The 26,066-nt window shown below is 54.6% G+C and overlaps 3 protein-coding genes across 4 annotated transcripts in view; 1 reads left to right on the top strand and 2 right to left on the bottom strand.

Moving 5' to 3' along the window:
- The window catches only part of LOC140915783 (uncharacterized), a 28,752-nt gene extending 11,232 nt beyond the window's left edge, over window positions 1-17,520 (top strand). The window contains exons 6-17 of one of the 2 annotated variants that reach the window (XM_073356071.1): window positions 304-381; window positions 2,931-3,013; window positions 4,412-4,549; window positions 5,255-5,368; window positions 5,934-6,064; window positions 7,510-7,727; window positions 9,405-9,488; window positions 10,009-10,129; window positions 10,452-10,618; window positions 12,840-12,989; window positions 14,091-14,258; window positions 15,263-17,520. In XM_073356071.1, the coding sequence (XP_073212172.1) occupies window positions 304-381; window positions 2,931-3,013; window positions 4,412-4,549; window positions 5,255-5,368; window positions 5,934-6,064; window positions 7,510-7,727; window positions 9,405-9,488; window positions 10,009-10,129; window positions 10,452-10,618; window positions 12,840-12,989; window positions 14,091-14,258; window positions 15,263-15,445 (1,635 nt within the window). In that variant the 3' untranslated portion in view covers window positions 15,446-17,520. Of the gene's footprint in view, window positions 1-303; window positions 382-2,930; window positions 3,014-4,411; window positions 4,550-5,254; window positions 5,369-5,933; window positions 6,065-7,509; window positions 7,728-9,404; window positions 9,528-10,008; window positions 10,130-10,451; window positions 10,619-12,839; window positions 12,990-14,090; window positions 14,259-15,262 lie in introns of both variants that reach the window. The other variant, XM_073356069.1, reaches the window with a different exon arrangement.
- Window positions 17,521-17,531: 11 nt separating this feature from the next.
- SLC35A4 (solute carrier family 35 member A4) lies at window positions 17,532-21,527 on the bottom strand. Its single transcript, XM_073356072.2, has one exon. It carries the CDS (start codon window positions 21,123-21,125, stop codon window positions 20,148-20,150), a length of 978 nt encoding a protein of 325 aa, XP_073212173.1. The 5' UTR covers window positions 21,126-21,527; the 3' UTR covers window positions 17,532-20,147.
- A 104-nt stretch (window positions 21,528-21,631) lies between these two features.
- Window positions 21,632-23,722, bottom strand: LOC140915785 (SLC35A4 upstream open reading frame protein). The gene is made up of 3 exons (XM_073356074.1): window positions 23,618-23,722; window positions 22,325-22,423; window positions 21,632-21,993 (listed from the first exon to the last, which is right to left on the bottom strand). Exons 1-3 carry the CDS (start codon window positions 23,630-23,632, stop codon window positions 21,796-21,798), a joined length of 312 nt encoding a protein of 103 aa, XP_073212175.1. The 5' UTR covers window positions 23,633-23,722; the 3' UTR covers window positions 21,632-21,795.
- Window positions 23,723-26,066: the final 2,344 nt, after the last annotated feature.

Raw genomic sequence — 26,066 nt, 5'->3', positions numbered from 1 at the left:
CACACCCACTGAAATCTGAACAGCCATTGTACACAGCATCCCAGGGGGTCAATTGCCAGCCAGCGATCCACTGGGGAGGCTGCTGCTCAGGTGGCAGGGGGTGGCCGTGAGCTCTCAGCTCACCCAAAAGTCCCAATCCCACTCTTCCATGAACTGATGAGACAGACCCTGAAATTGACAGGAGCTCCCCCAGCTATCTGAAGGCAGGACAGATCCCAGCTGCAGAAGAAGCCCCCGGTCCACAAATTCCAGGGAGCTGGTGAGCAAAGCACAGGCCTCTGAGCAGTTCCACCCCTTCCCCAGGTGATAGAAATCTTCTTCCAGGAGCCAAAGCCCCCAGGGGATGGCGGGGAGCATCTGCAAACTGTCAGCTTTGTCCAGGTAAGATGGAGTGCAGGAGATCCATCGCTGGTGGGCTGGCTGGTGTGTGCCCCAGGCTGGCTGCCCATCCCCCAGCCTGGGCCATCAGGGAATGATTTTATAACCCTCATTAGAGCAGCATCTCCCATTGCATGTGGTGGGGCCCTGGGGCTGCCATCTGTGCTGCCCCCTGGCTGGACTCTCACACCCCCTGGGCAATCTTCGCCATTACCTTCCCAGCTGGAGCACCTGTGAGTCCTGCCAGTCTGCAGAGCAACCCCCCTCCCCCAATGCCTGAGTCTGAGCCCCAAACCGGGGAATGGGCGGAGCAGGGCAAATGTACTACAGGATCCAGGGATTGTTGAGTGTGGGGAAGCTGGGATGTCCCCAGGGGCTCCTGCTCTGAGCGGCAGCCAGGATGGCTTTTCCTTCCCTGTCCTTTCCCTGTGTTACCCATATGGCTCTGCCTTCCACTGCCCACCCTCACTGCCTGTGGGTAGCTTCCCCAAGGAGGTGGATTGCCCCCTGCTCTGCTGCACCCCTGGTGCTGTCAGTGAGACCTGTGCAGAGTGGGTGGGTATGAGGCTGGAGCAGAATGGAAATGGGGTACATCTCATTTAAACTCACTTGGCATGGGTGTCAATGACCCCAGCAAGGCCAGGATCAGGCCCTGTGTCTCTGAACAGCCTAACAAATAACAAAACACACTGTATGCAGAGTCCACTCCTGTCAGTGGGTCCCACCGGTATAAAGAGGCTGTAAGCTGGCTGGGAAAACCCCCAGCATGAGGGGGATGATGTGGTGCCACAGAGCTGGAAGATGGGTATCAAGGGGGCGGGGCCAGATTCCCTTTTTGCTCCACCCATTCTCGGGTGCTGTGAAGTCCCACGGGCCTGAGCCAGAGTCAGCTGGGGCAGAGCCTGCTCCCAGCAGCTCCAGAACAAACCTCCACTGTCCAGGGTGCACCGAGCCCACCCTGGCCTCAGCAGGCTCTGAAGTGGAGCCTGCAGGTTTTTCTGCTGCCCTCAGCAGGTTCTGAACCCCAATCTGTGGGTGTGGGAGCCAGCCTGGTGCATAGGAACCATCCCCTGCCTGGCTCTCCTGGGTCTGAATGCCCCCTGACGATGCTGCCTCAAGGCAGGTTTGTGCCTTGAATTTAAACATCAGAAAGAGGAAACAAAGAAAAAGAAGCAAAGGAATGGCGGGGTACAACCTGCTGTGCCCTGGAGCCAGCACCTGAGGCTGGGCCATGCCTCCAGACGGGGCTGTGGAGTGGTTAGCTCTTTGGGTTTGCAATAATACTATTATCCCTGCTACACCCTGGACAGCCAGCTGCCTAACAACCTTCCCTTCAGAACAGTTGGCATGGATCCCTGTGTATGTCAATAGCAAAGAACCATGACAAATGTTTCCATTCAGAGAGGCTCCCAGGAATGTTCCTTTATGAAAAGGAGCGTGGGCAGGCTGCTTCTGTATTAACTTCCTCCCCCATCCCCTGGAGGAAGGAACTATGACATTGATCCTGCAATCGGATCCGAGCGGGTGAACCCCTACCTCTCTGCAGAGTCCTGGTCCTGTAATTGGATCTGCGTGGGCAGCACAGTCCAAGGCCAGGAGCTCAGACAGACAGCTGATTAACTGCCCATCATTCCTTGCCATAATGGAAGGGAGAGGGCTTCTGGTGTTTTCCCAAGGGAAACAATCTCATTTCCCACTCTCACAGCCAGCAGAAGGGGAGAAATCCGGGAAAGGCAGGAACCATATTTTATCAGCCAAGGCTCACAGCGAAAACGTAGCAGGGTCTCCATGACGTCAGAGCAGGGGCAGCTTTACCAAGGGTGTTCTAATGAGAGAGGAGAAGTGTAGCCAGGACTTCTGATAACAATATAGACCCCACCCCCCTCCAAGGGCCTGATCCAAAGCCTGGTGAATTACTAACTTCAGTGGGGATGTGGGTCAGGCCCCAGATGTGTCCAGCTCTTCCACTCTCCCCCTGGCCACCCCACATTATTGGGATGCCACAGGTTTTCAGTGCACCTGCTGGAGACACATGCAGTCCCCAGCCACAGCCCCACCCAGTTACACACAAACCCCGGCAGTGCTGCCCCCGAGACCCTCAGTGACATTGTGATGCTGGGCAGGATACAAGCTTTCAATGCTGACCGAACTCTAGTTCCCGTCAATTTCTTTTCACATCCCTGCATGTGCCCCATGGAGAGCCAGCCCGCCGGGAAGGGGGAGGCTCCTAGTTCAGCTGCTTTACAGCTCACCACATATAGTTTGTCAAGGGTGAGATCCCGCCTGGGCATAGAGCTGGTCCAAGGCCTCTGCACCAGGGCTCACTGGAGTCATGTGGCTGGCTCCCTGCATCGCAGGCAATCCTCATTGTTAAAATAGCCCCACAATCCAGGAGCCCTGTGTGAAACCACCCAGCCCACAGTGTGTTCTCCCAGCACCCCCTTGGGCTCCTGCCCCCTCGCCATGGAGCACTCCCCGCCCAGACAGCCCAGTGCCAGCTCTGCTCCATGCCCAGGGTGGCCCCTGCTCAGTACTAATGCTGCTCGTTATAGCTTTGTGCAGATGGAAACGCCTGGGACCTGCTCACCCCCAGAAATCAAGCCCTGCACGTGCTGGATGTCCCCCCGCTGGGTCTGTATGTACCTGATCCCTCATTCCTGCTTCTCCCAGGGCATTAGCAAGAGGCTTCCAGTCCCCAGCACCAAGCTGGGTGTTAAAGGAGCTAAGAACACAGTGTGGGGATGGTTTCAACAACATCTCTGAAAGCTACACGCTGCCCTTGGCCAGAGCATTTGGAGCTTGGGCTTGGGGTGCCATGGCACAACTGTGGGGTGTGTGGTCAGGACTGGAATAGGGAATAGTGCTCAGGACTGAGCATTGGAGGTGGGAGGGCAGGACCAGGAGAGTGGGGGATGGAGCCAGCCAGGACTGAGCACCTTTGGCAGAGTTGTTATGAGCCTAGGAAGAGACAGGGTGGGGAGGACAGTGGCTCAGGATTGGGGTGCACTGCAGAGCTGGGGGTGGGAATGCAGGAAAGTAGGGGTGCACTGCAGAACTGGAAGGAACCCCACCCAGCACCCAGACACTGTCTCTTCCTCACCCAGGGGCTTTGAATCTTTCTGTTTCTAAAGCACTTCATTTAGTCAGGGACAAGCCTGCAGCTGGATAGAGGCCAGTGGAGAGAGGATGGACTGGGGGCTGGCTGGGAGAGGCCGATTCCCAGCTGCTGGCAGCAGGGGGGACATGCCATAACCATGCAGCCAGGGGACATTGTGGTGCTCTGCGCTCACTCCCATTGACGGTACCACCCAGCAAAGCCCGACTCTGGGCAGGCAGAAAGCAGCTTGGCTGGTGGCATCTGGAGGGGGGGGATGGGGAGGCTTCCTGTTACAGTGTCACTGATGCACTAAGGCGGCAGTGGAAGGAGGCTGGGCTCCATCCCCGAGTTGCCTGAAGCTGAGGGACAAGGCACCCCAAAGGCCACTGAGCAGCTGCTCTGCTCTGCTCTGGGAATGGTGCCCGAGCCTGGGAGGATTGGGGGCGAGGGGGCACCCTGTCCCTAGCCAGGGAAGAGGGTGGGAGGAAAGGCCTGGGTGATGAACTGCAAGAGGGAAGAGGAGTTTGGTATCTCTGATGTTGGAGAACGTGTTGACTCCACAAGCCTGTGGCCTCGAGCTCTGCTCATCATGTGGTCTGGTAGGACCCAGGGTGATCACAGCCAGGGGAAGACCTGGGAACTCCCCAGGCCAGCCTCTCAGTCTGCACAGGAACTGCTCCTCCTCTGGGGCAGCAGAGACTGCCCCTCCCCTGGGCTGGGGTGAGAGCTGATCCTGTGGGCTGGGGTTGGGCTAGAATGGAGCCAGGCTCTGCTGCAATGGGAGGTGACAGAGCTAGTCCCTCCAGAGAAAGAGCCAAAGTAGGAGGGGGACAGGGGAAGAGATCCAGAGGGTTTGGTTGCTCTGCCCCATGGGGGGCTCGTGCTGGTTCCCTCCCTTTCCCCCAGAGCCTCTTACTCCTGGCTCTCTGCTTCTAGGATGGTGGAAGAGGCAAGTGAAATTGTTGTGTCCAACTCTACAGCTGCCTACAACTTCTATGTGAGGGGGCTGGAGAACAGTCCAGCACTGTCCCAAGGGTATTCGCAGCAATCCCAGGGGGAGCGGCATGCAGACACGTAAGGATTAAGGCAAGGGGAGGGCACCCTGGGGTGTGTGTAGTGGTTGGGGGGGGTGGCCCTAGGACTGCTACTGCACATCTTCTGTAAGGGACCCTGCATGCTCCTTGGCCATCTCCTATCCACTTCCCAAGCAGACCTGGCCCTGCTTAGCTGGGTGAACTCCCAGAGCACAGTGGGTTGGCTGGCTGCCATCTCAGAGAGCTCAGGGCCAGATCCCGAGGGCTCCCCAGCCAGGGCTTGAAGGGCTGTGCATGCAGAAGAAGGGGACTGGAAATGGGACCAAAGGGCCTTTCCCAAAGCCCAGGAGGGGAGAAGGTAGAGAAGCTGCTGGCAAGAACTGAGCACTGGCCCTCTGGCCCCTGGGAGCTGGATTCAGCCCTGGGGCAGTATATCCTGCATCCCCCTGGACAGAGAAACTCCAAGGCATCTCCATCGGAAGCAACCACAAGCCACGGTGTCTTCATGCCGAGCTCCCAAGGCGTGTACCTAGAGGGGAAATTGTGGTAACTTGCTCAATTGCCATCACAGCAGCAGGACTGACTCAGCTATGTCCTGCTGCGTGAGCAGCTTAGCCACAATCCGTCACCCAGGGAGCGTGCCAAGGAAGGGGCCCTTCCGCTTGTCACAGCCTGTTGCCCCCTGGTTCCTGGGAAGGTGAGCAGCTGCCCCCCACATATGCCCTCACCCTCCTGCCTTCCCCAGGTGCGCCAGCCTGTTCACCCTCACTGTGGAGCAGGCGCTGGAGGGCTGCAGGTGCCAACGCTCGGCTGTCAGGATTTTGGAGTTCCCCCGAGGGGCCGGGCCCTGTGTGGAGCCGTACGTATGGGGTGGTGGTGGGGAAATGACATGCAGCTCCAAGTTGCTTCTCCAGGGCATCAGTCCATGGCTTGTCCATGGTCAATGGGGTCCTGCAGAACTCACTGCTGCAGGATAATGAGGCCAATAGTTCCATATGTTTGAAAAGAGGCTAAGGTTGGTATATGAGCAGCAGCAGCAATGGCAGCCAGGGCTCACAGTCCCCCTGCTTCGCTATTATTTATATGCATGGCCATAGCACTCAAAAGCCCTGGCCAGGATCAGGGCCTCATTGTGCCAAGTGCTGTACAGAGCCTGCCTGGTCACTAGCTGGGGGCAGGAAGGGATTCCCTCACAAGCCATGGTGCCCAAACAGCCAAGAGTTTCACCCACCTTTCCTCAGCAGCACCTAGCACTGGAGATCGCCCAGGCTGAGTGAGGCTGGGCTCCTATGTGCTGGGCCCTTGGCCTTATACTTTGAGTCCCACATTAATTAATAATAATAATGATTATAATGGTGTGCTGTTATGTCCTTGTGCCCTCCCCCCTGTGGGGCTCTCACACCCAGTGTCCTGTGTCTCTGCAGTTTCTCACCCCTGCTCCGAGCTCTGGCTCCTGGTGAGCTCCCAGACGATGCAGGATTCCTCCTCTGGATTCTCAAGCAGACGCTAGAAGGAAACAACCTCATGTTCCTGCTGCTGTGTTTGACCCTGCCAGGTACTTGCCCCATTACTGCCCAACACACCCACTCCGCCCCAGGGCAGGGGTTGGTGTCTGGGGTCCATGCCCTGGTGCTGAGTCTGCCCCCTGCTGGGCAGATCCTGGAACACCCATGCTCAGTTAGCAGAATCGCCCCATCTGCTGGCCAGACTCCCTGAGGGCACAGCCAGGACATGCCTGCAGCTGGGGTTACAGCCCAGTCCAGAGGCAGCAGATTTACAGCGAGCACCTGATTCTGGGTGGAGCAGGAAGGAGCCATGCTGGCCTGTTCTGTGATCCTACAGCTAGGGGCCAGTCAGGAAAGGAGAGAAGGACATGGGATTAACGTTCCCTGTCCCCTTGCACTGCTCTGGACGGAGGGGGTTACCACCTAGTGCTGCGCAGCATGGGGTGGGGCTAACTGCTGGCCCCAGGGCTGCTCTGAGTGGAGGGGATTAGTGCCAGCAGCTCCAAAGGCCAATGTGTTCGTCTGACTCTGCCATGCACTGAAAGATGCCCAGGGGTTTGCCTGGGTAATGGTTGCTTCCTTTCTCCCTCCCTCCACAGGCCTCCCTGTGCCTCTGCACTGCCATTCCTGCACTCATCTAGCTCTGGCTTTGGGGGCCCCATCGTGCAGCCCCACCCCTGCAGGTGCGAGAGCCTTCTCCCCTGCAGCAGACTCCCTGCAGCTCTGTGCTCATCTCAGCCCTTGGCAGGACAGAAGCACTGCCCCCCAGTGGCTGTCCCCCTTTTACTGTAATGTAGTAGCTGCAGAGACCATCCAGGCAGTGAGGGTGAAAGATGCTCTGCAAAGTAAAGGCAGAGAGTTTGTTTCAGGGCTTCCCATCGGTCTGCTCGCCAGGCACCTGTCTGTGCCGCGGCAGCTCATCTCTGCCATCCCGGGTGCACCTGATGTGCTGTCATGCCGGGTCCTGAGTGAGGGGAGCTTTTGCATTCACATGCAGCAACCACAGAGCCCCCTCCCCCAACACCTGAGAGTCCTGTCCTGTGTTGGTCCCTGGGCCCCATTTCTTGGTGATCCCAGATAGATTCCCCAGTCCTTGGCCTGTGATCTCTCCAATCTTTTCCCCAGAAGTTGGCCATGGTCTGACATTCCCACTGGGAGGGCAGGAAGGTTCCCTGCTGCTCAGAGCATGGTGCCAGCTTGTTAGCTGAGAACCAGTGTCTGAAAGACTGCCCAGAGCTCGCACCTGCTGTTGCCTCCAGTCCCTGCATGGCCAGCCTGGGCAGAGTTACTTCGTGTTGGTCTGCAGGGATTGCTGCTGTAATTCAGCCCTCAGGCATGGCTAACTGGACTGATTATTTCAGAAAATTCCCCTCCCCCGATCCTCCCACTGCCCTCTTTCCTGCCTCCCTGGCCTCTGCTCCCTCTAGTCTCTAAGTGTATGACATTGACTCTTGCTCCAGCAGCCCTTGTGGCTGAATGCTCTTTGGTCTTGTAGATGCCTCTGGACAAGAGATCCTGTCAGCCCTTTCGCTGGCTGAGCAGGTGAGGGGACTGGCCAAGAAGGTCTCACCAACCCACTGGGATCCTGCCAAAGCAGTTTGGAGGCAGAGGGCAGAGATCCGAGAGCTGAGGGCCCAGCTCCTCTCCAGCAGCAGCCGAACAGTGCAGGAGAGTGTGATCAGCCAGCTGAGGAGAGTGCTGAGGGACCTGCAGGTGGGAGAAGCAGATGCACTGCACATCTAGCTGTACACAGCTGGGACACTCGTGCCCGAGCTGGCTAGCCAGAGCTGTGCACCATTCTTCACAACACAACCGTGTCTCAGCCAGTGATTTAGATAATGGCATAGAGAGTACACTTTAAAAGTTTGTGGACGATACCAAGCTGGGGGGGGTTGTAAGTGCTTTGGAGGATAGGATTAAAATTCAAAATGATCTGGACAAACTGGAGAAATGGTCTGAAGTAAATAGGATGAAATTCAATACGGACAAATGCAAAGTACTCCACTTAGGAAGGAACAATCGGCTGCACGCACAAAATGGGAAATGACTGCCTAGGAAGGAGTACTGCGGAAAGGGATCTGGGGGTCATAGTGGATCACAAGCTAAATAAGAGTCAACAGTGTAACACTGTTGCAAAAAAAGGTGAACATCATTCTGGGCTGTATTAGCAGGAGTGATGTAAGCATGACAGGGGAAGTATTTCTTCTGCTCTACTCCGTGCTGATTAGGCCCCAACTGGAGTATTGTGTCCAGTTCTGAACACCACATTTCAGGAAAGATGTGGACAAATTGGAGAAAGTCCAGAGGAGAGCAATAAAAATGATCAAATGTCCAGAAAACATGACCTATGAGGGAAGATTGAAAAAATTGGGTTTGTTTAGTCTGGAAAAGAGACGACTGAGAGAGGACATGATAACAGTTTTCCAGTACATAAAAGATTGTTACAAGGAGGGAAAACAATTGTTCTCCTTAACCTCTGAGGATAGGACAAGAAGCAATGGGCTTAAAATAAAGAAGCAAGGGAGGTTTACGTTGGATATTAGGAAAAACTTCCTAACTATCAGGGTGGTTAAGCACTGGAATAAATTGCCTAGGGAAGTTGTGGAATCTCTGGAGGTTTTTAAGAGCAGGTTAAACACCTGTCAGGGATGGTCTAGATAATCCTTAGTCCTGCCATGTGTGCAGGGGACTGGACTAGACGATCTCCCGAGGTCCCTTCCAGTCCTACGATTCTATGATTCTATTATCCTCAGCTACTGCCCCTGCTTGTACTAGTGCATTCAGGGAAAATCTGGGCAGCTGTCCCACAGTGCTTCAGCAGGGGCAGCAGCACGCAGTGCATTCTGGAATGGAGGAAGATCACCCATCCAGACAGCAACATAATAATGTTCTGATCTACCTTCTGGGAAGAGAGCCATGTGCCAGGCCAGTGGTGTGGGACTCTGGGCTGTCTAGGTTACTAGGTTCTAGGGGTGGATGCAGCATAGGTAGATGCACCATTCTGCTGGTAGCACAGTGTATGCCTAGCTATGTGTGTACGCCATGTGGCTGTATGTATGCAGATGGGTGGGCATGGGTTACGTGGCTGTAACACTCTGGGCCTAAGTCTGAACAGAAATAAAGCTCTTGTCTTGTAAACCTGAGTGTAAGCATCCCCAGGTGTCTCTTGTTTCTCCTCATGGCCAAGAGGGCAGCAGGAGTTAGCCAGAGACTGGGGAGAGTTTGTCGCCTGGAGGGGGTTAGGATCTCCAGAGCTGTGCAGGCAGCAGATGCTGGAGGCGCTGTGGATGGTGGCCTCACCTAGGACTTGGCTTGTTGCACCCCATGGACAGCATGGTCCCTGTGGTGGTTACACACAGCACAATGAGGTCTCCTGGGCCTGTTTTCCAGGTGCTGAAGAACCAGAGCTGGGAGAAAAAGAAAGAGACGTCAGAGGCTTTTGAAGGAAGTGGGAGCCGTCATCCTGAAGCCCAGGTGAATCCGGGATTCCAGCTGCTGATTGCTGCCCTCCAGGTGCAGAGCAATGGCACAGGGACATGATAGGGCAAGGAACGTCCCCTTCCCCTAGCAGCAGAGTCATAGGAGCAGGCATAAGTGATACAGATAAAGTCAGAACCCATCCCCAAGCCAAGCAGAGAGCTAGCTTGTAGAGTAACCGGGCAGCTCCCTGCGGGGACAGCTCTCGGTCTCATCCCAGCATTTTATGCACCATCTTCAGAATCTGGGCCACAAAGTCAGGGGAAGCTCACACTCAACACTGAGTCAGAGGTTGGGCAGCTGGGGCCCTGCACAGCTGGCCAGCTGCTGGCTGGGATGAGCTTGTGATGGCTGTGCTTCATCGCTGGGGGGCACTGAGGAGGGGGGCTGGGAAGCAGAGGCTGTGTGGGCAGGGCTGCAGGTGAGGAGCTGCTCTGTCAGAGGTCCCCAATGTTACAATGGATCCTGGCCCCATTTAGCTTTAACAGGGCCCTGCCTGATGTGTCCCACATGACAGGGTCGAATCCCATTGTGGCCGGGCAGGGATGAACAGCTTACAAACCAGGTGCTGACAGATATGTTGAGAAGCCAAGAGTTCCTGGACAGAGGTAACCCCAAGCCGGATGGAGATGTCCCAGGTGTGGGTCTGTCCTTGCCTAGCCCTGGGAGTGCACTGGCTGCTAACATGATCTGAGGGCTCAGATAACTTGTTAAATACCCAGAGAATGGCCCCTCCTCAGAGGCCAGCCTCACCCCACACCAACTGAGAGGGCACCGGCAAGACTGGGTGCAGCCCAGCGTGCTGTAAAGGGGACCCACAGTGGAGAAACTTCCGGGTCTGGGCCTCCTTAGGGGAGGAAGTGGGGCTGGGAGAGGGGCTTGTGTGGCTGTGTTGGGGGTTCTGCTTCTTTTTCCCCAGCACCCCCTCCCCTGCAGATCCCCCTCCCTCTTTTCCTGCAGGGTTTGTTCCCCTCTGTAATGACAAAGGAGGCGAAGCAGCCACAAGTAGCCCTGAGTGGTTTGGCCGAATCTCCCCGAGCATGGGTGCAGTGACAGGAGAGAAGCCTTTGCAAAGTGGAGCCAGCAGAACACAGGAACCAACCTGCACTGCTAGTGTGACCGGCGCGGTGAGTGTGATGTGCTGGGGCTAGGAGAGAGGCCCACGGACACTGCAGAGCAGCCTGCAATAGAAGATCTCCCTGTCTGCACAGATTTGACTTACATCATGGTCACAGGGCTGGCTGCATCTCCCTCTTGGGCCTTCCCCTCTCCTGAGGTGGGATCCTGCAATTTTACTCTCAGGGTAGGCCCTGAGCTAGAGCAGCCTGTGTAACAACTGTACTTACCCTGCAGGTCCAATGGGGTTCAGGCACCTGCAGTTCTTCCCTCCAGGAGGCTGTGGCCAGGGGCACATGGGGATCATGTTTTATTGATTTTAACAGGAGGAACAAAGCGTTTAGAGAAAAAAGTTTTTAAAATGACAGGCAGCCTGTACACATCTCTCACCAAAAGCCCTCCCATCCCAATGATCACTGGACAAGCTGAATTCCTGTGTGGGTCCTGGGTGTCAGTCTGGCCCCCTAAACAGCTCCCCTACAGCCATCCCCTCTCTTGAGCGAGGGGGAGCGGGGGCCTACAGTCCTTTAGATCTTCTGTCTCCAATGCCTTTTCCCATCCTGCCATTGTCTCTTCACAGCCCACAAGTGTTTGTGGGAAAATGGTTTATCTGGAGCCATTCTTCTTCCTGACTGATATAAGCCCCACTGTTATAGACTGGATTTCATCCATCAGGAACTCGAAGCGCTTCACAAACAATACATATACCATTGTTGTAATGAAGTCACCTCTGGGGTGTAATGTGGCAGCTGTCTATCTGCACACAGCAACTCTACACAACAATTTAGACACAAGGGGTTCAGTTTTCCTCTCACTTACCCCAGTGTTGGACTGCTGATTTCCATGGTGTTACTTTTGACTTACCCCATTCTATATGAGAGGAGACTCAGGCCCTGCGAAGCGAAAAGGACCAACGTAGCCAAAGGAAATGTCTGGAGATTTCAGGAAGGTGGTGTTTAATTACCCAAGCAAGATTAGGCCCCAACACAAGGACTCCCGCCACAGGGTTCATGCATCATCCAAAAGCCCCAATACTGTGTAGTTCTAATGAGCTGGAGCCTATCCAGGCTGCAGGCCTAGCCATTCTGGCTCCCTGCTCAGCCCTCAGCCAGACTGCCAGGAGCCCCAGCTGGGCACATAATTGCTGACTGTTCTCTGTCCGACTTGGAAAGGAACTGACCCCCTGCTGTTCTGCTTGGATTGACCTTTCCAAGGGAGCTGTTCTCACTACATTTAATATAGTCCAGCCACTGCTGCCACAAGGGCTCTCAATGCACTGCATCTCCTGCCCAGCTGGCACTACCATACTGGGCTGGGACACTGTGATCTCCAGGTGGGCCCCACTCTCATTGTGTCCCACAGCCACTCCAGCTGGGAGAAGTTACATGCAGAGCCAGTGCTCTTACACCTCCTGCTGGGAGAGGCAGGGATTGCAGTAATTCTGAGAGCCTTTCCCCCACTAGTTATCCTGGTCCCTTCAGCCCCTCCTGCTGAAAGCAATTGGGCTGCAGCCCTCCTACAAGCTATTACAGGGAGGCTACTACAGGGAGGCTGAGAGCTGGAGCTGGATGGAGAAGCCTTGGGAAATCTCTGCTCCATGACCGGAGAACAGAGGGGACTAACTGGGCAGTCACAGGAGGGGATGGGGTCAGGGTGAAAGCTGGTGAGTCACAGCTTGTTCCTCTGCCCTGAGCCCAGCTGAGCTTCCTGCCTCGGCCCAGGCTACTGATGGTGCGAGCTCCTGGGGGTGTGCCTTGGCGACGTATAAAGGGCTCAGAGTGTCCTGTTTGTGCTGCATCCATCCCACATTGTGTCTGCCCTGTGCTATGCATGGCCCACTCCATGCTGCACATGTGCAGGAGGTGAAGAGGACCATAGTGGCCCTGTACCCTATACTGCAACCCTTTGCCCTCCCTCAGCCACCCTGCACCCACTCTGTCCCCGCCCTGTCACCCATTCAGGAAACCCCCAGGGCATTTCATTGGGGAGGACAGGGAGGCTCGTCCCCACCCCTCTTTCTTCCCCGCTTTGCCTCTCTATGGTGTTAGGACAAGGCCCCTCCGGCACAACACTCGGTGCAACCCCGCAGTGCTCCCAAGCATGCAAATGCCAATGCAGAGGGACCCCAGGCTGCCTGCCCAGCTTCCTCTCTGCACCCCAGCACTGCGGCTGGGAATGGCCTACATAGGAGAGTCACTTCCTGGGTGCCTTTTCATGTCTGCTCTCTGCCAGGTGGGGAGCTGGGCCTCTCAGCAGCACCCGGCCCTGGAGCTGCAGTTTGCTGTGGCCAAGGCCAGGAGGCAGCGTCTGCGGGAGCAGCACCAGCGGCTCATCAAGCAGGAACTGCTGAAACTGGAGGAGGAGCTAGCAGGGAACCAGCAGGTGAGTGGGGAATGGACCGTCACCGGGGACCTGGGGCTGAGCAGAACACAGGGTGATGAGGCAATAAAGGGGCCCAAGAGCAATGGTCCCAGATGGCAAGCTGAGGACAGTTGTCCATAGCAAGGCATAGAGCTGCAGCCAGCCAACACCGGAGCAGAGTGAGGAAAATGGGCACTTTGCAGTGACATCAGGGGCCACGCTCCAAGGCTGCAGGCACAGGGAGGCTCTGCCCGCCAGGAGCTGGTTACTGCAGAAAGGACAGGGATCCCTGGGGTAAGGTAATGCTGCCCCAATCTGCAGTATCTTATATGGGTTCTCCCACTGCAAATCAACCCCTATCTGAGAGGCTGCGGTGGCAGCAAGCCCAGGTATGGTCCTGGCCCTTGCTCATGCCCCCAGCTCTAGAGGCATCTTTGGGGACAACCTCCTGCCAGCTCTGAGACAAGGAAACCATGAGACAAAACCCACAGGCTCCTTGCCCCTGAGGCAGGAAAAAGGCACCTGCAGGATGGCTGGGCCTTTGGTACTGGGAGCAAATGGGGGCTTTAGGCATGGGGGTAACAAGCAGATGGGATGAGTCACTGGAGAGGGCAGACTGGGCAAAGGGGACCTTGCTGTGCTTCCGGGAAGGATGGAATTGGATGGGGGGGAGTAGGTGGGAGGGGACGGGGGGACTGCCCTTGAGGTTTGGACCATCCCGTCCCAATAGGCAGCTGAAAGGCTGTGCTCGTCCAGGTGAGCTGCTGAGCCAGTTTACAGCTGCCCAGACCCTTCCGGTCCTGCTCCCCCAGGCCCAGTTCAAACTGGATGGCAACAGTGACTCCTGGGGGGCAGGACAGGACTCAGAAAGATACCAGAGCAGAAGCATGTCAGGGAAGGAGCATTCCCCATGGCTGCTCTGTGAGGAGAGGTCCAGCGTGCTGGTGCTATGCATGCTGAGACGGATGGTCAGGGAGCAGGACAACCCCTTCTTAGCCCTCTGTGTGAGCCCAGCTAGCAAAGCCAGCTCAGACTGAGCCTCATGGTTTGGGCAGGGCCCCCATCCCTTCTGCTGGGACAAGGGTGACTTCCCACAGCCTGCCTGAAAGCTTTCACTCCCAGCTCCCTCCTGCCCAGCGGGACGCACGGTGCTGGCCCAAGGAGAAGGCGGTGCTGGCCCTACAGCTGGAAGCACTGCAGAGGGAATGGGCCGAGGCAGAGAAGGACCTGGAGGCGCTGTACCAGCAGCACAGACTGGAAGTGGAGGCTCAGAAACAACATGTGCTACAGGTCACCAGGGGCTAAGCTGCCGTTCTCTGTGTCCAGATACTAAGGGGGTTGGGGAGGGATCAGGGCATGGCCCAGGACAGCCCAGTGGAAGCCAGTCACCCCACTGGCTGTTTAGGGCTCCATGAACAATGAGTTGGTTGGCCTATTTCCCAATGGACAGACGTTCCCATCACAGAATCAGTTGGCACCAGCTGTCCCCTTTGTTGGCAGGCTCAGCAGAGCACACCAAGGGCCATGGCCAAGGGCCAAGGGTGATGGAGCTCCACCGAGCAGCCCCTCATAGTCAGGGTTGAGGCAGGGGGGATGGGAGCAATGGACATCAGGCTGTTAGCTCCTTTACCCCCACAGCACTGCGTTCCCTCTCCACAGGGCGATCTTGCATGGCCCTGGGATGTATCTTGACAGCCTCTTGCAGCCCGCTGAGGAAGCCGATAAGTTAGCTAGGAGTCTGCAGGCCTTCCCCACAGGAGACTCAGGAGCCAGCGTTCATGCTTTGAGGAGCTGTCATTGCTAATAAATTCCCCAGCTTACAGCTCTGTGAGAGCAAGATGGGCAGAAAGAGAGAAGCCACAGGGCCCGAGCAGGATAAGGCGGCTGGCAGTGCTGCCATGCAGGGGGTGCTTACTGTGACACTTGCTCTTCTGAAGAAGGGTGGCATCTTCCCCCTTAGTGCTGCTCCCTACAGCACAAAAGCGACAGGGAAGGGCACAAAGAAAGCCTCCCCCACTCACTGAGCCTGCCCTGAGGAGCAGGAGAAACTCTCTGCCCTGCCCAGTTGGGTTAGTCCCCTGCCCTGGCTGAGCCATCGTGACACCCACACACTGGGCTACTGAATGCTACTCTGAATGGGAACAGGAAGAGGTTTGCAACCCCAGATCCTGCCCCCAACCCCACATAAGCCACAGCTCTGACCTGGCACAGCTCACTTGTTCCCCTTTCCTGGTTCCTGGTTGAGAGGCAGGGCTGGGGCACTGTATCGTAAAGGGATTGACTGCTCTCTGCAGGTATTTCGGGCCTATCGGGGCCTCTCAGAGGAGCAGACTGATGCGCTGGATCGACGGTACCGGAAGCTGCTACAGGAGGCCCTCCAGGATGCCATCTCCCTGTCTGCGCAGAATCAGCAGCTCCGCACACACAGGCAGCTGGGCTGCACTGAGCGCGCCTCACAGACAGACCCGCACTCCTGAGCAGTGAGCTGTGCTGTGCCAGAGCGCTCTGCCCCCACCCCTGGGGGAGTGAACACTGGAGGGTGTGTGTGTGTGGGGGGGTGATGCCTGCCAATCATTCCAGGGAGGAGATGCAGCATAGGTAACCTCAGGGCCAGCCTTTCTTACAGCGCCAGGCAGGTATTCTGGTGTTTTAGCAGGTCTCTGAGCAGCTGGGAAGCTCTTTACCTGCATCGGGGAACTGCCTGTGTGCAATGGCAAACTGGCCCTGGGAGGTTATGGGGGACTGAGCAGGCAACGTGTGAACACATTGCTAGCTCAATACAGCACCTTCCCCTCTCCCTGACTGGGCTGGGCTGGGAGAGAGCAGAGCGTCAGCAAACGTAGCTTTAAAGCTACAACTCCCATCAGCTTCTAGGCCCTCAGTGGGAAGTGCACTGTGACCCTGTTCCCAGCTCTTTTCCACAGCAATGGGGCAAGGCGTAACAGGGGCTTGGAGCCCAGTGCAGTACTCGGACAGCTGCTCCCAACTGCTAGGGGTGAGATACCCACTGAGGTCCAGCTTCACATGCCCAGAAATCACTCACAGCAGCAAAAGCAGCTGCACACGTCAGCAAGGAACCTGGCTCTGGCTCCAGCCCAAGGGCTGTCAGGAGCTGTTAACGCACACAGTGCAGTGTTCAGAGTCCAGCCGCAGTTCCTCCGGACCTAAGGAATGTCTCCCTGCAGCAGAGGCCAATACACCCCCATGGGACCAGGTGTTAGGCATCTGAGGGAGGGGCTGACATGCAGGGCTGTTAAGGCGCCGGCTCCCACAGCCTTTCATCAGAGCAGAGGCCCTGGCACTACCACACATCCTGCCACTCCAGGAAGTGTCCCAATCTGGAGCTAAGGGACTAGGTGAAGGCTCTCAAAGTAGACCATTTAGGCCACACTCCCTCTTAGAGCCTCAACCACTCCTACCCCCATGTGTGAGAACTAGCCCCCTTACCCTTGCTGATCTTGACGCACGTGCAGCCCGCCTGGCCTAGGCCTTGAGAACAGCCATACACCCTGTTCATTTAAGATGCTGCAAAAGATGCACCTGGTGCACTGGAACAGGCCTAGCCTGAGTGTCCACCACAGCCAAGCCCTTCACTGCTGCCCTGGACTGACCCCCAGGCAGGAGCCCCCGTTACAGCCTGGGGTAAGGCTGCTGTGTAGGCAGCAGCTAAGTGGGTTGAAGCCTCGGCCATTCCAGGGCTCTGCCCCAGTTAGGTCCCAGCCACACTACAGCATTTAACTGCAGTGTAAATGAATCCCCCAGCTCATTCCAGGGGGATGGGCAACCTGATCACAGCCTATACAGACAGTACCTTAAGCTCAGCCCCTTCCCACAGCAGGAGGACTTACTGCACCTTCCATATGCACCCTGCACCTATGGTGCCAACAGCAAGTGGGGCCTTCTCCCCTCTCCCCGGAAAGATTTGGAAGGGGATAAAGTGCTTTACCCATGGGGCAGGATGCCTAGCAAACATATGGGTGGCTTGTTTTTCCTCAATGGTTTATTCCCCCATTGGATTCAGCCAACAAGGAGGGAGAGACATGCAGAGCTCGCTGTGCGTACTGCAGGGGACCCCAGTAAGAGCACGAGCAGGCAGACACAGGCATTTGGGAGTAGTTCCATGGGTAGTCACTGTCAGTGGACCCGACAGGGTTCTGCTAAGCTGTCCAGAGCAAGGGTTAGCTCCGCACCACAGGGGAAAGGCTGAACAAAGCCCTCGTGCCTCTTTCCAGGGGCTGTCAGCAGTCTGGAGAATTGTGCTTCTGTGGCACTGCTGAAATACTGTGGGAAATGAACTGCATGAGACAACTGGACCAGGAACCCAGGGCAGGTTTCTCATTCCCTCAGGCTGCTGCCAGCTGAAATAAGCCAATGAGATTCTCAATAAACAGTGTATTCACACGTTCCAAGAGGATGCTGCGCTCCACTGAAGAGGGGGCCCTTCGCTCCAATCGAGAGACACCCATATTAAAATGAGGTCAGACTGGGGGCTGGGCATTCGCCTGCTTGGTCTGACCAGTCTCCATGTCAGCAAGCAGATAGGAACAAGACAGTTACAAGGAATAGGAAAGTGCAGGTTTTAATACCACAGCCAGCGCCAGGGTAGGCGTTGCTGTCTGGCGCACTGGGGGTGACAGGAATTGAACCTTGTCAAACCTAAGGTAGTACAAATCCAGATACAAACCCAACATTTATACAGACTAAATAGTCACTCTCAGAAACGTGCACTGCTGCAGGCATCAGCTGAGAAGCAGGGCAATAGTCCCATGCAGCTGCACTGTTCCCATGGGGACTCCAGGTCAAGTGGGAATCAGAGGCCTGTAGCAGGAATGGCTGCCCCCTGCCCTGCCCCAGCCTGGAACTGCAAGCCTGGGACTGGCACAGTGGGAAATGGGCAATTCAATTCATGAGATGAGGTACAGCTTCCCTGAGGTAGGGAGTTTGGGCTGTACAGCACAGGATCTGCCCAACAGCATACTGGGAAGTACAACACTCCAGGGCAGCCCAAGTTGGAGCTGGCAGGAGTGTGGAATGTAGTCAGACCTCTGTCCCGGGAGGCAGCAGCTGCATGTGGTGGCTTCTACAGGTTAACGGGCAGGTGCATTGGAGGAGACAGCATGGTCAGCGGAAAGGTGTACGGGGAAGGCAGTGCAAGACCACATGGGTCAGCCCAAAGCTCCAGCCCTGCCTCTCAGAGTGCGCTTTTACTACATTTCTAGGCTAGGGAGGAAGTATTAGCCCCTGTTCAGACATCCTACTCTGGAAACAGCTGAACCCCTCGCTCAGTACACACAGACCCCTGATGAGGTTGGTACAGGGAATGGCAGAGCAGAAAGCTCTCCCCTGCCAAGCTGACTGCTCAGGCTCCTACACTGGCTGGTACAAAGCAGGGAGCTGCCTTCCTCCCACCCAGTCAGTTGCTTGTAAAGGGTTCAGTCATTTATGGAGAAATCCAGGGCTTGGCAAGGACAATTTTCAAGGGGGCAGGTCTCCATCACCTGACTGACAACTGGCAGCCCCACTGCCTGCCTGAGCAGCCCCCAAAAAACAGACTGGACCATGGAGACTGAATAGAGATGGGGTCCCTCAAGGTGGGCCACTGGCATGTGTGCGGGAAGCTGGGACTGCCAGGCCTGCATCTGTTTTGTGTCTAGACAGAAGGGTCAGTCTGCAGGGCTGCCAAACCAGCTCCTGCCCCAGCACTGCAATCACCCCTGCCTTCAATTCTGGGCCTCTTAATGATTCCAACCATTTTATTTGGAAGTTTCTTTTCCTCTCTCCCAATCAACAGGAAACTCCTCTGGCTTCAAGCCACCACCCCAGCTCCTGCAGCGCATCATAGTTGACAGCTCAGCTAACACTCAACAGTAGCTGCTTTCATACTGAAGATACAGATCTATGCTTCAATCCAAAGGGCAAGAGGGGAAGCAGGAGTCAGCTGTAGGCACTGGGTACCTTGGAAATGGGCTGATGCTAGTGACAGATTCACCAGATGGGTTCCAGCTGGAGCCCAGGTGATCAGGGCTAAGCTCTGCAAAAGTATTTAGGCACCTAGCTCCCACTGGAATCAGTAGGCGTTAGGTGCCTTTGAGGATCTGGATCCAGGAGTCTACTACAGGTTAAGAGCCAGATTTGGAGAAGCGCATGCACCAGTGTGCGTGTGCAAGGAGTGTGAGTGATAACCATGTACACACAGGCCCCCAGCTGAACAGCAGCTGGTCATGTCACTGGAACTTTCCAGGGAGACAGTTACATGTATCGTTTACACTGACAGAAGAGTTGCCGGCTCTTTGGTGCTTTGTTACAGAGATGAGAGCAGCAGGTAGGAAGGGATCTGGAAAATACATTTGCCAAGTGCTGCATGAGAACAAGGCTCTGCCTTGGAGCCGGTGTGCAGCTCACCGCAGAGGATGTGCACAAAACCGGGACTATCCCCTTCCAAAAGGCACTTTGAATCTGTAACGGCTGGATCAGAGCTCAGAGCATTGTGGAGGCACAAGGCATGGCCAGAGAAGGAAGCAGCTCACATCACACAAGTGGTCCTTGAATGAGCTGGAATAGGTGCTGCTCAGATGTAAAGAGTCCCTCAAAGCCCTCCAAGAAAGGGCCTGAGGACGGGAGCTCAGGCAAAAGGGGAGATGGTCACAGAGGACCCCAATAAACTGCTGTTACTGTCACTGGCTTAGTCTTCACCAGGAAGCCCTCTCGCCCTTCCCCTAAAAGTGATACATTGGGCCTGGGCCTGATCCTGCAGACACCAATGGCGGCTGCTGAGTCAGTGCCTTGCGGGACAGAGTCCCTGTATGCAGAATACTGAGCCCATGCAATGAACATGTCCCCTTCCGTGGGGACAGATCCCCTCCTGCTTCTTCGTGCTGCACAACAAATAGTGCAATTCCTCACAGTGCACATGCTAGCTACAGGCAAGGTCTGCTTGTGATAGCCAGTAGCTTTCAGCTGCAGCCCTACTGCCTCACACATGCTTGTCCCTGACCTCAGGTGATGGGTTCTGAAGGGAATCTGCCCTCTAAGAGTGCAGCCAGGCCAGACTAATGCATTTGTTACATAAAAATGAGACAAAAAAAAAGAACAAGCCGTTGCCACTCCCACATAATAGCCCAGAACATGCCAGCTATAGCTTCAATACCAGATGTCTCCCACAGAGCTGCAAGGTGGAGTCTATTTGACTCCATAATACAAGTGAACAGCCAAGCCGATCAGCAGGACAGCAAGGAAGAAAAAGGCAGTGAGCTGCAGGCTGAAGAGCAGGATAGATAGGAGGGCGTTAACAAGCATGGAGCAGGAGATAACGAAGAGCCTGGTGATGTTACTGCTGTGCTTCATGACAACAGACATTATCAAGCCATTCAGGGCCTGGCTCACCACAATTACCAGCACCCATAAAGAGAAGCCATCCAGGAATCCAGCCCCATTGCTGCTCAAGAGATGGGCAATCAAGTTCAGCAGGACTCCAAAGAAGTAAAGAAACAGGTTCTGGAGGGTAAGTGGCAGATCTTGGGTTTTCAGGATGACTTCGGTATAGACAGCAGACAGGCCTGATATCAGGGAGTACACAGAGATGAGCAGCAAGCCAATCAGGGTGAGGTGCAGCTGCATCTCAGAGGAGCTGGAGGAGTGCTGCAGGTCCTGGAGGCCCCCATAGGTGTAGCTCACCCCAGCAGCTGTTAGCAGGAAGAGGGCCAGCCACTTGTGTAGAGAGAGTCTTTGGTGCAGGAACATGCTGTACAGGAGAGCAGTACTGCCAATCTTCAGGTTACTCAGGACCTGGTAGGTGCTAGGATCCATGAACAGCTGCATGTGAACCACCAGGTTATTGTTGGCAGCATAGAGCAGCGCAGATAGGGCAAAGGGGGCAGCATGGCGCCATGACAGTGAGACTCCCAGCTGCCTCCAGTCCCAGATCAGCAGGGAAATGAAGGAGAGCACCAGCTTGGTCAGCTCAGTAAGAACCACAACAGATGAGGCGCTGAATGGGATCTTTCCATCCACTTTACACAGAGTCAGGAGGGGAGCATGAGAGCCATAGACAGTAACAGACATGACTAGCATCAGTGCCCACAGCACTCTCTTGAGCCCCCTGGTGGCAGGGCTGAGCAGTGAGCCAGCAGCACTACCATTCGCAGTAATTATTCCCATGAGGCAGTGGATACCAGCAAAGGGGAAAGGGTAGCACTTGGTCCTTTCACAGTCAGAGTCTCAGTAGAGGCAAGATCATTCCAGGATGTAGATGTGTTTCTAAAAATCAAGTCACCTCCTTGGAGAGAAAGAGAGCGACAACAAATGCCATATATTTAAGGACAGTCTAATTAGGAAGACACTGAACTATTCATTACATGCTCAATGCAAGGAGAGGAACATGTTTGCTCTTCATCAGGGAAAGAAATGGAGGTCTCCCTAGAAATCAGACAAAGCACATTTCCTGGGCAAGGGAATAGATATGTGAAGGGGTGTAAAAATAGCGTGTGAGATGATCTGACACAGCCGCCCTTCCAGTCTACTTGGGGGGAATGCAGGGTAAGAAATTACAGTGAGAAAGGCAGTTGTCAACATCCAGATTTTGAAGCTCGCAAGCACTGGACAGTTGAACGCGCGATTGCTACCTTCAGGGTATTCCGATTAATAATTTTTGTAATCAGACCTGCTGATATTTCACACTGATCTGATATTAAACATGTTTTACAATGGGCCAGAATGACATATATAGCTACAGTCCTGAAAGCCCCTTAAGATCATGTCAAAGTTGACTAGGATGTCTAAGATGAGAAGAGCTGTTTCTGGAGTGCACCGTTGTCCAAAGGATTCTCCTCTAGTCTGGTCCTTTCCTCAGTGAGCTGACATAGTCTCGGATTGTCTTTTCAACATTGGGAACTGCATAGGCCTGAGCTGCATATATTCCAGTGCAGGTCCCAAATACAAATCCTAGGACTGCAGAAGATCGGAGTTTGGCTACAATGTAACCTGCCAGAAACCCTTTGAGAAACGGAGATGCCAGCAAAGAACCATCCTGCAGAGAAAAAGGAGAGAAAGGGATAAATAGCTTCTTGGACAAAAGTGTACCCTAATGCATAAAACTTAGTTGGAACACATTGTCTTCTTCCACTGATTTCCCTAGACCGCTGTTGCCAAGCTTGTGTAATGTTATCACCACAGAAGAAATAAATATAACCTCAATATTTTGCTGAGAAAAGCAAGTAAAACCAAGCATTCCTTGGAGATACAACTAGTGTGCACTCTGAGTGGAACAGGATACATTCATTCTACTGGAAGATCACAGAACAGCACAACTTCTGGGGAGATTAATCTAGGGCTAAAGTGTTAAAGAACTCCAGTTTTACCTGGCCCACTCCAGCCTGCACCTCATCTTCCACTCGCTGCTGTAAGTTTTCCAACTGAGACTTCAAAAAAGCAAGATCCTTCAGCTTTGGCCGTGGGTCCTACACAGTAAAAACAAAAACTTGATGTTGCATACTGCTTACAAACATGCAATTCAGTAACTTCATGACAAGGAGTCAAATTCCTTTTGTTCAGGGAACTACTATTCTGGCACAGCATTTAGGCCATGCTGAGGAGGGAGCAGGAAATGACTAGAGTGATGCAACAGACTGCACTAATGTTGACAAAGTCACATTTTAGATAGATCTTTTAAATTAAAGATAGGAAGCTAAGGCTTCTCAGGCTTGTTCAGAACGGAATTAAGACTGCCTAAAAATATCCCATGGTTACTGAAGTTTAGTTCAGTCATTTTAATTCTGAAAGGGCTTAACCTATGTCGAAAGCCCGTTATTTTCAACTTCAGACATTCTACAGTCATATGCATAATGAAATTTACAAGTGAGTCGGATTTCAAGCCTCCAGCAGTGCAATTTTGAGAAACGATAGTAGGGCTTGATCTGTGTCACCTACAGAATGCCTTCATGGGGTGTATGCGCTACAGGTCAGGCCACCCGTAAAACCAGAAGTCCCTACAATCGCGGCACTGTGCGGAAAGCGCATTACAAAATGCGAGCAACCAGAAACGGCCACGGAGTTGGGAGAGCTGGAGGGAGGCGGCTAACGCCGCACCGTGGCAGGCTACGGAGTATGTAGCTCAACAGTGGAGTTAGCCCATTTATGGGCGGCAGCAGGCTCAGGTAACCGCTTGGGGGGCACAGTTACGTAGTTACCGAGCATTGCCTTCGCTGTTCCGGCCACCGGGGCACCTGAGCCCGGCCACCGAGCACGGCTCAGCACGGGCCGGCCGCCGGCATGGCTCCCCGGCCTGATATTTCCTCGCCGTACGCAGCCCAGGCCGAAGCGGGGGCAGGGGACGCGGCAGCTCGGGGCTCTCCAAGCCGGGGGCTTTCTCCGCCCCCCGGAGAACTCGGGCCCAGCGGAGGAAGAGCGGCCGGGGACGCGCCCGCCAAGGGCGCAGCGAGGCCCGCTGCCCGCGCGAGGGCTGGGGCCGGGCAGGCGGCTGGTCCCGGCCCGGGTCACAGCAGCGAGCCCTCGGCTCCCACCGACCCCCAGCTGACGGGACCGGCACCACCGCCTCCTGCCTGGCTCGAGGGGCGTCCGCCGGGCCGGGCCAGGCCAGGCTGTGAGGCGGGCGCCGGGCACGGCTCAGCCCACCCTCCCGGCGCCCCTCTCACCTTATCATTCGCCATCTTCAGGCCCGGCCCTCCGTTCACACATGCGCACTCCACACAGCATCCCCAGCCCGGGCGCCATATGGCCCAAGCAGGCGCGTTGACAGCTGAGAAAGGCTTATTGGGCACAGAGCGTCACGTGACGCTGTCAGATCAAGGGAAGGGAACGAAGGCAAAGTAGTCGCCATCTTTAAACAGGGCGGAAACGCTTCCTGTCCCTGCCGGAAAGCATAGACCAGAGCCGCTACCCCCCCCCCAACCGCAGCGTGAGGGGTGGTGCGTGGCACCAGAGGTTGCGGGGGGAGGTTCCAGCCGCCACATCCCGCGTACCCGTCTCATCACGGGATCCGCGCCACGTCAGCTGCCCACAGCATGATGACCGTCCATGTCTGTCCCCTCCCGGCCCGTGGGCAGAGCCCTGTGTCTCCTGCCTAATACTGTAGTTCATTTATTTGGGAACGGGGGGATTCCATGATACTTTGTTTACCCACGTGTCGGGCGGGAGGGGGGGTCTGGTGTGGGGTGAAGAGCACCCAGGCACTACCATTCCGGGTGGGTTTGTCATTGCATACATTATGTTTAATATTATTTCATATTTGCAAAAAACACAGCGTCCTACCCATAGGTAATCCATGTTCACATGCCCTACATGCCCCCTTTCCTTATTTGCATGCACTTGGATACTCACCTGCACATGGAACGTGCCCTACTTGCACACGCACAACCATGTGCACACAAAACATACCTTGTGCCCATGCACACATTCCATGCTGGTATCCCATACACACAGACATTCCATCAGCGCTCCACAGAAGAAGCACTCCTAGCACATGTATGCCCATGGAGAGCCTAGGTTCACACAGCACACATGGGTACCTCAATTTCTCACAAATACTGCATATGCACACCCACACCCTAACCCATCAGTATCCCACATTCACATAGCCTGTGTCCACATGAATACTTCAAATACACAGCCACTGGGCATACACACATAGGCCATGTACAAATGATATCACACATTCCCAGAAATACTGCATGTGTATATTGGGCTCACCATGCACACAGATACCAGATTGTTCACATAAACATGGCTACCTGCCCAGTATGCAAGGATAAAGGCATAGGCACAGTGACAGCTGCAGAGTGGACACAGTGATCCCATGTGCATATGGCTACCAGCATGCTCAAAGATATCCCCCAGGCAGATCTTCTAAGCACCTTACTAACACTGACCAGTTAATTCAATTGGTATCCAATCTAATCTGGGGCCATTTTAATGCACCTCTCAATGCTTTTGATAATCCCATCCTAAGGGTTTCCAGCACTTTCAGATAGCATTAGAAAGGCAGTGTAATCCAATGGCTAAAGCAGGACACTGAGAGTCAGTAGTTTTGGATTCTGTTCACAGTTTGCTTCTGACAGACTGTGTGACCTTGTTCTGTGCCTCTCGACCTCAGTTTGCCCAGCTTTAAAATGGGGATTGTTTAAAATGTTTCCTTCTGGGAAGCCAAATTTATAAAATGTTTGAGAACCACACTGAGACCCTCAACTTTATAAGGACAAGGCAACCTCATTTACCCCTGCTGGAATGTGGCTGGAAGTTGAAACTAGACAAATTCTGACTGGAAATAAGGTGTAAAATTTTGACAGTGAGGGTAATTAACCATTGGAACAATTTACCAAGAGTTGTGGGGGATTCTCCATCACTGACAATTTTCAAATCATGATTGGATGATTTTCTAAAAGATCTGCTCTAGGAATTATTTGGGGACAGTTCTCTGGCCTGTGTTACACAGGAAGTCAGACTAGATGATCACAATGGTTCCTTCTGGCCTTGGAATCTGACTGAGGTCATTATGAAACACCAGACAGCACTGGAGAATATCCCTTTGGCATCTCTCTAGCTCAGGCATTTGTAAATGCTGAATAATAGTTCTCTGCCTGTCTCTAGCACCTTCTAGCTGAGAATCTCCAAGCACTTTACCAGCACTGAGCAATTAAGTCTCACAACAGATGGGTAAACCAAGGAAGCAGAATAGGAAGTGATTTATCATTGGTGACAGCAATGCTGGGAACAGAGCCCTGGTCTCCTGACTCCTTGCCCTCTGGTTTACCTACAAGCCCATGTTTCCTCTTAGTGGGGTTGGGATGACTCCTTAGAGTTAGCTAGACAGAGAGGCCCTTCTAAGATCAGTATCCCTCTTCACTGTGACACAGAGTGGGCTGTGTTGAATGAGGAGGGGCTGTGTGATGGTCAAAGCCAGCCTTGAACTTTGTCCCCCAAGGTACAGAAAGGAGCTGCCCCTTTAGTTTGTGTCTGAGTGGGGCTGAGTGGAACCCTTTATATTTCACTTAAATACCCAGTGTTCTTCTCCCAAGAACCCCAATCCCTGTACCTACCACGGTAGAGCAAGCTCTGCTCCTTGGGAGAGGTGTTTCTACCAGGGAA

This window comes from Lepidochelys kempii, chromosome 8 (assembly GCF_965140285.1).
Source record: "Lepidochelys kempii isolate rLepKem1 chromosome 8, rLepKem1.hap1, whole genome shotgun sequence".
Taxonomy (NCBI): Eukaryota; Metazoa; Chordata; order Testudines; family Cheloniidae; genus Lepidochelys; species Lepidochelys kempii.
Note: the sequence above shows the minus strand (reverse complement) of the source record. Positions and strands in the feature narration are given on the sequence as shown.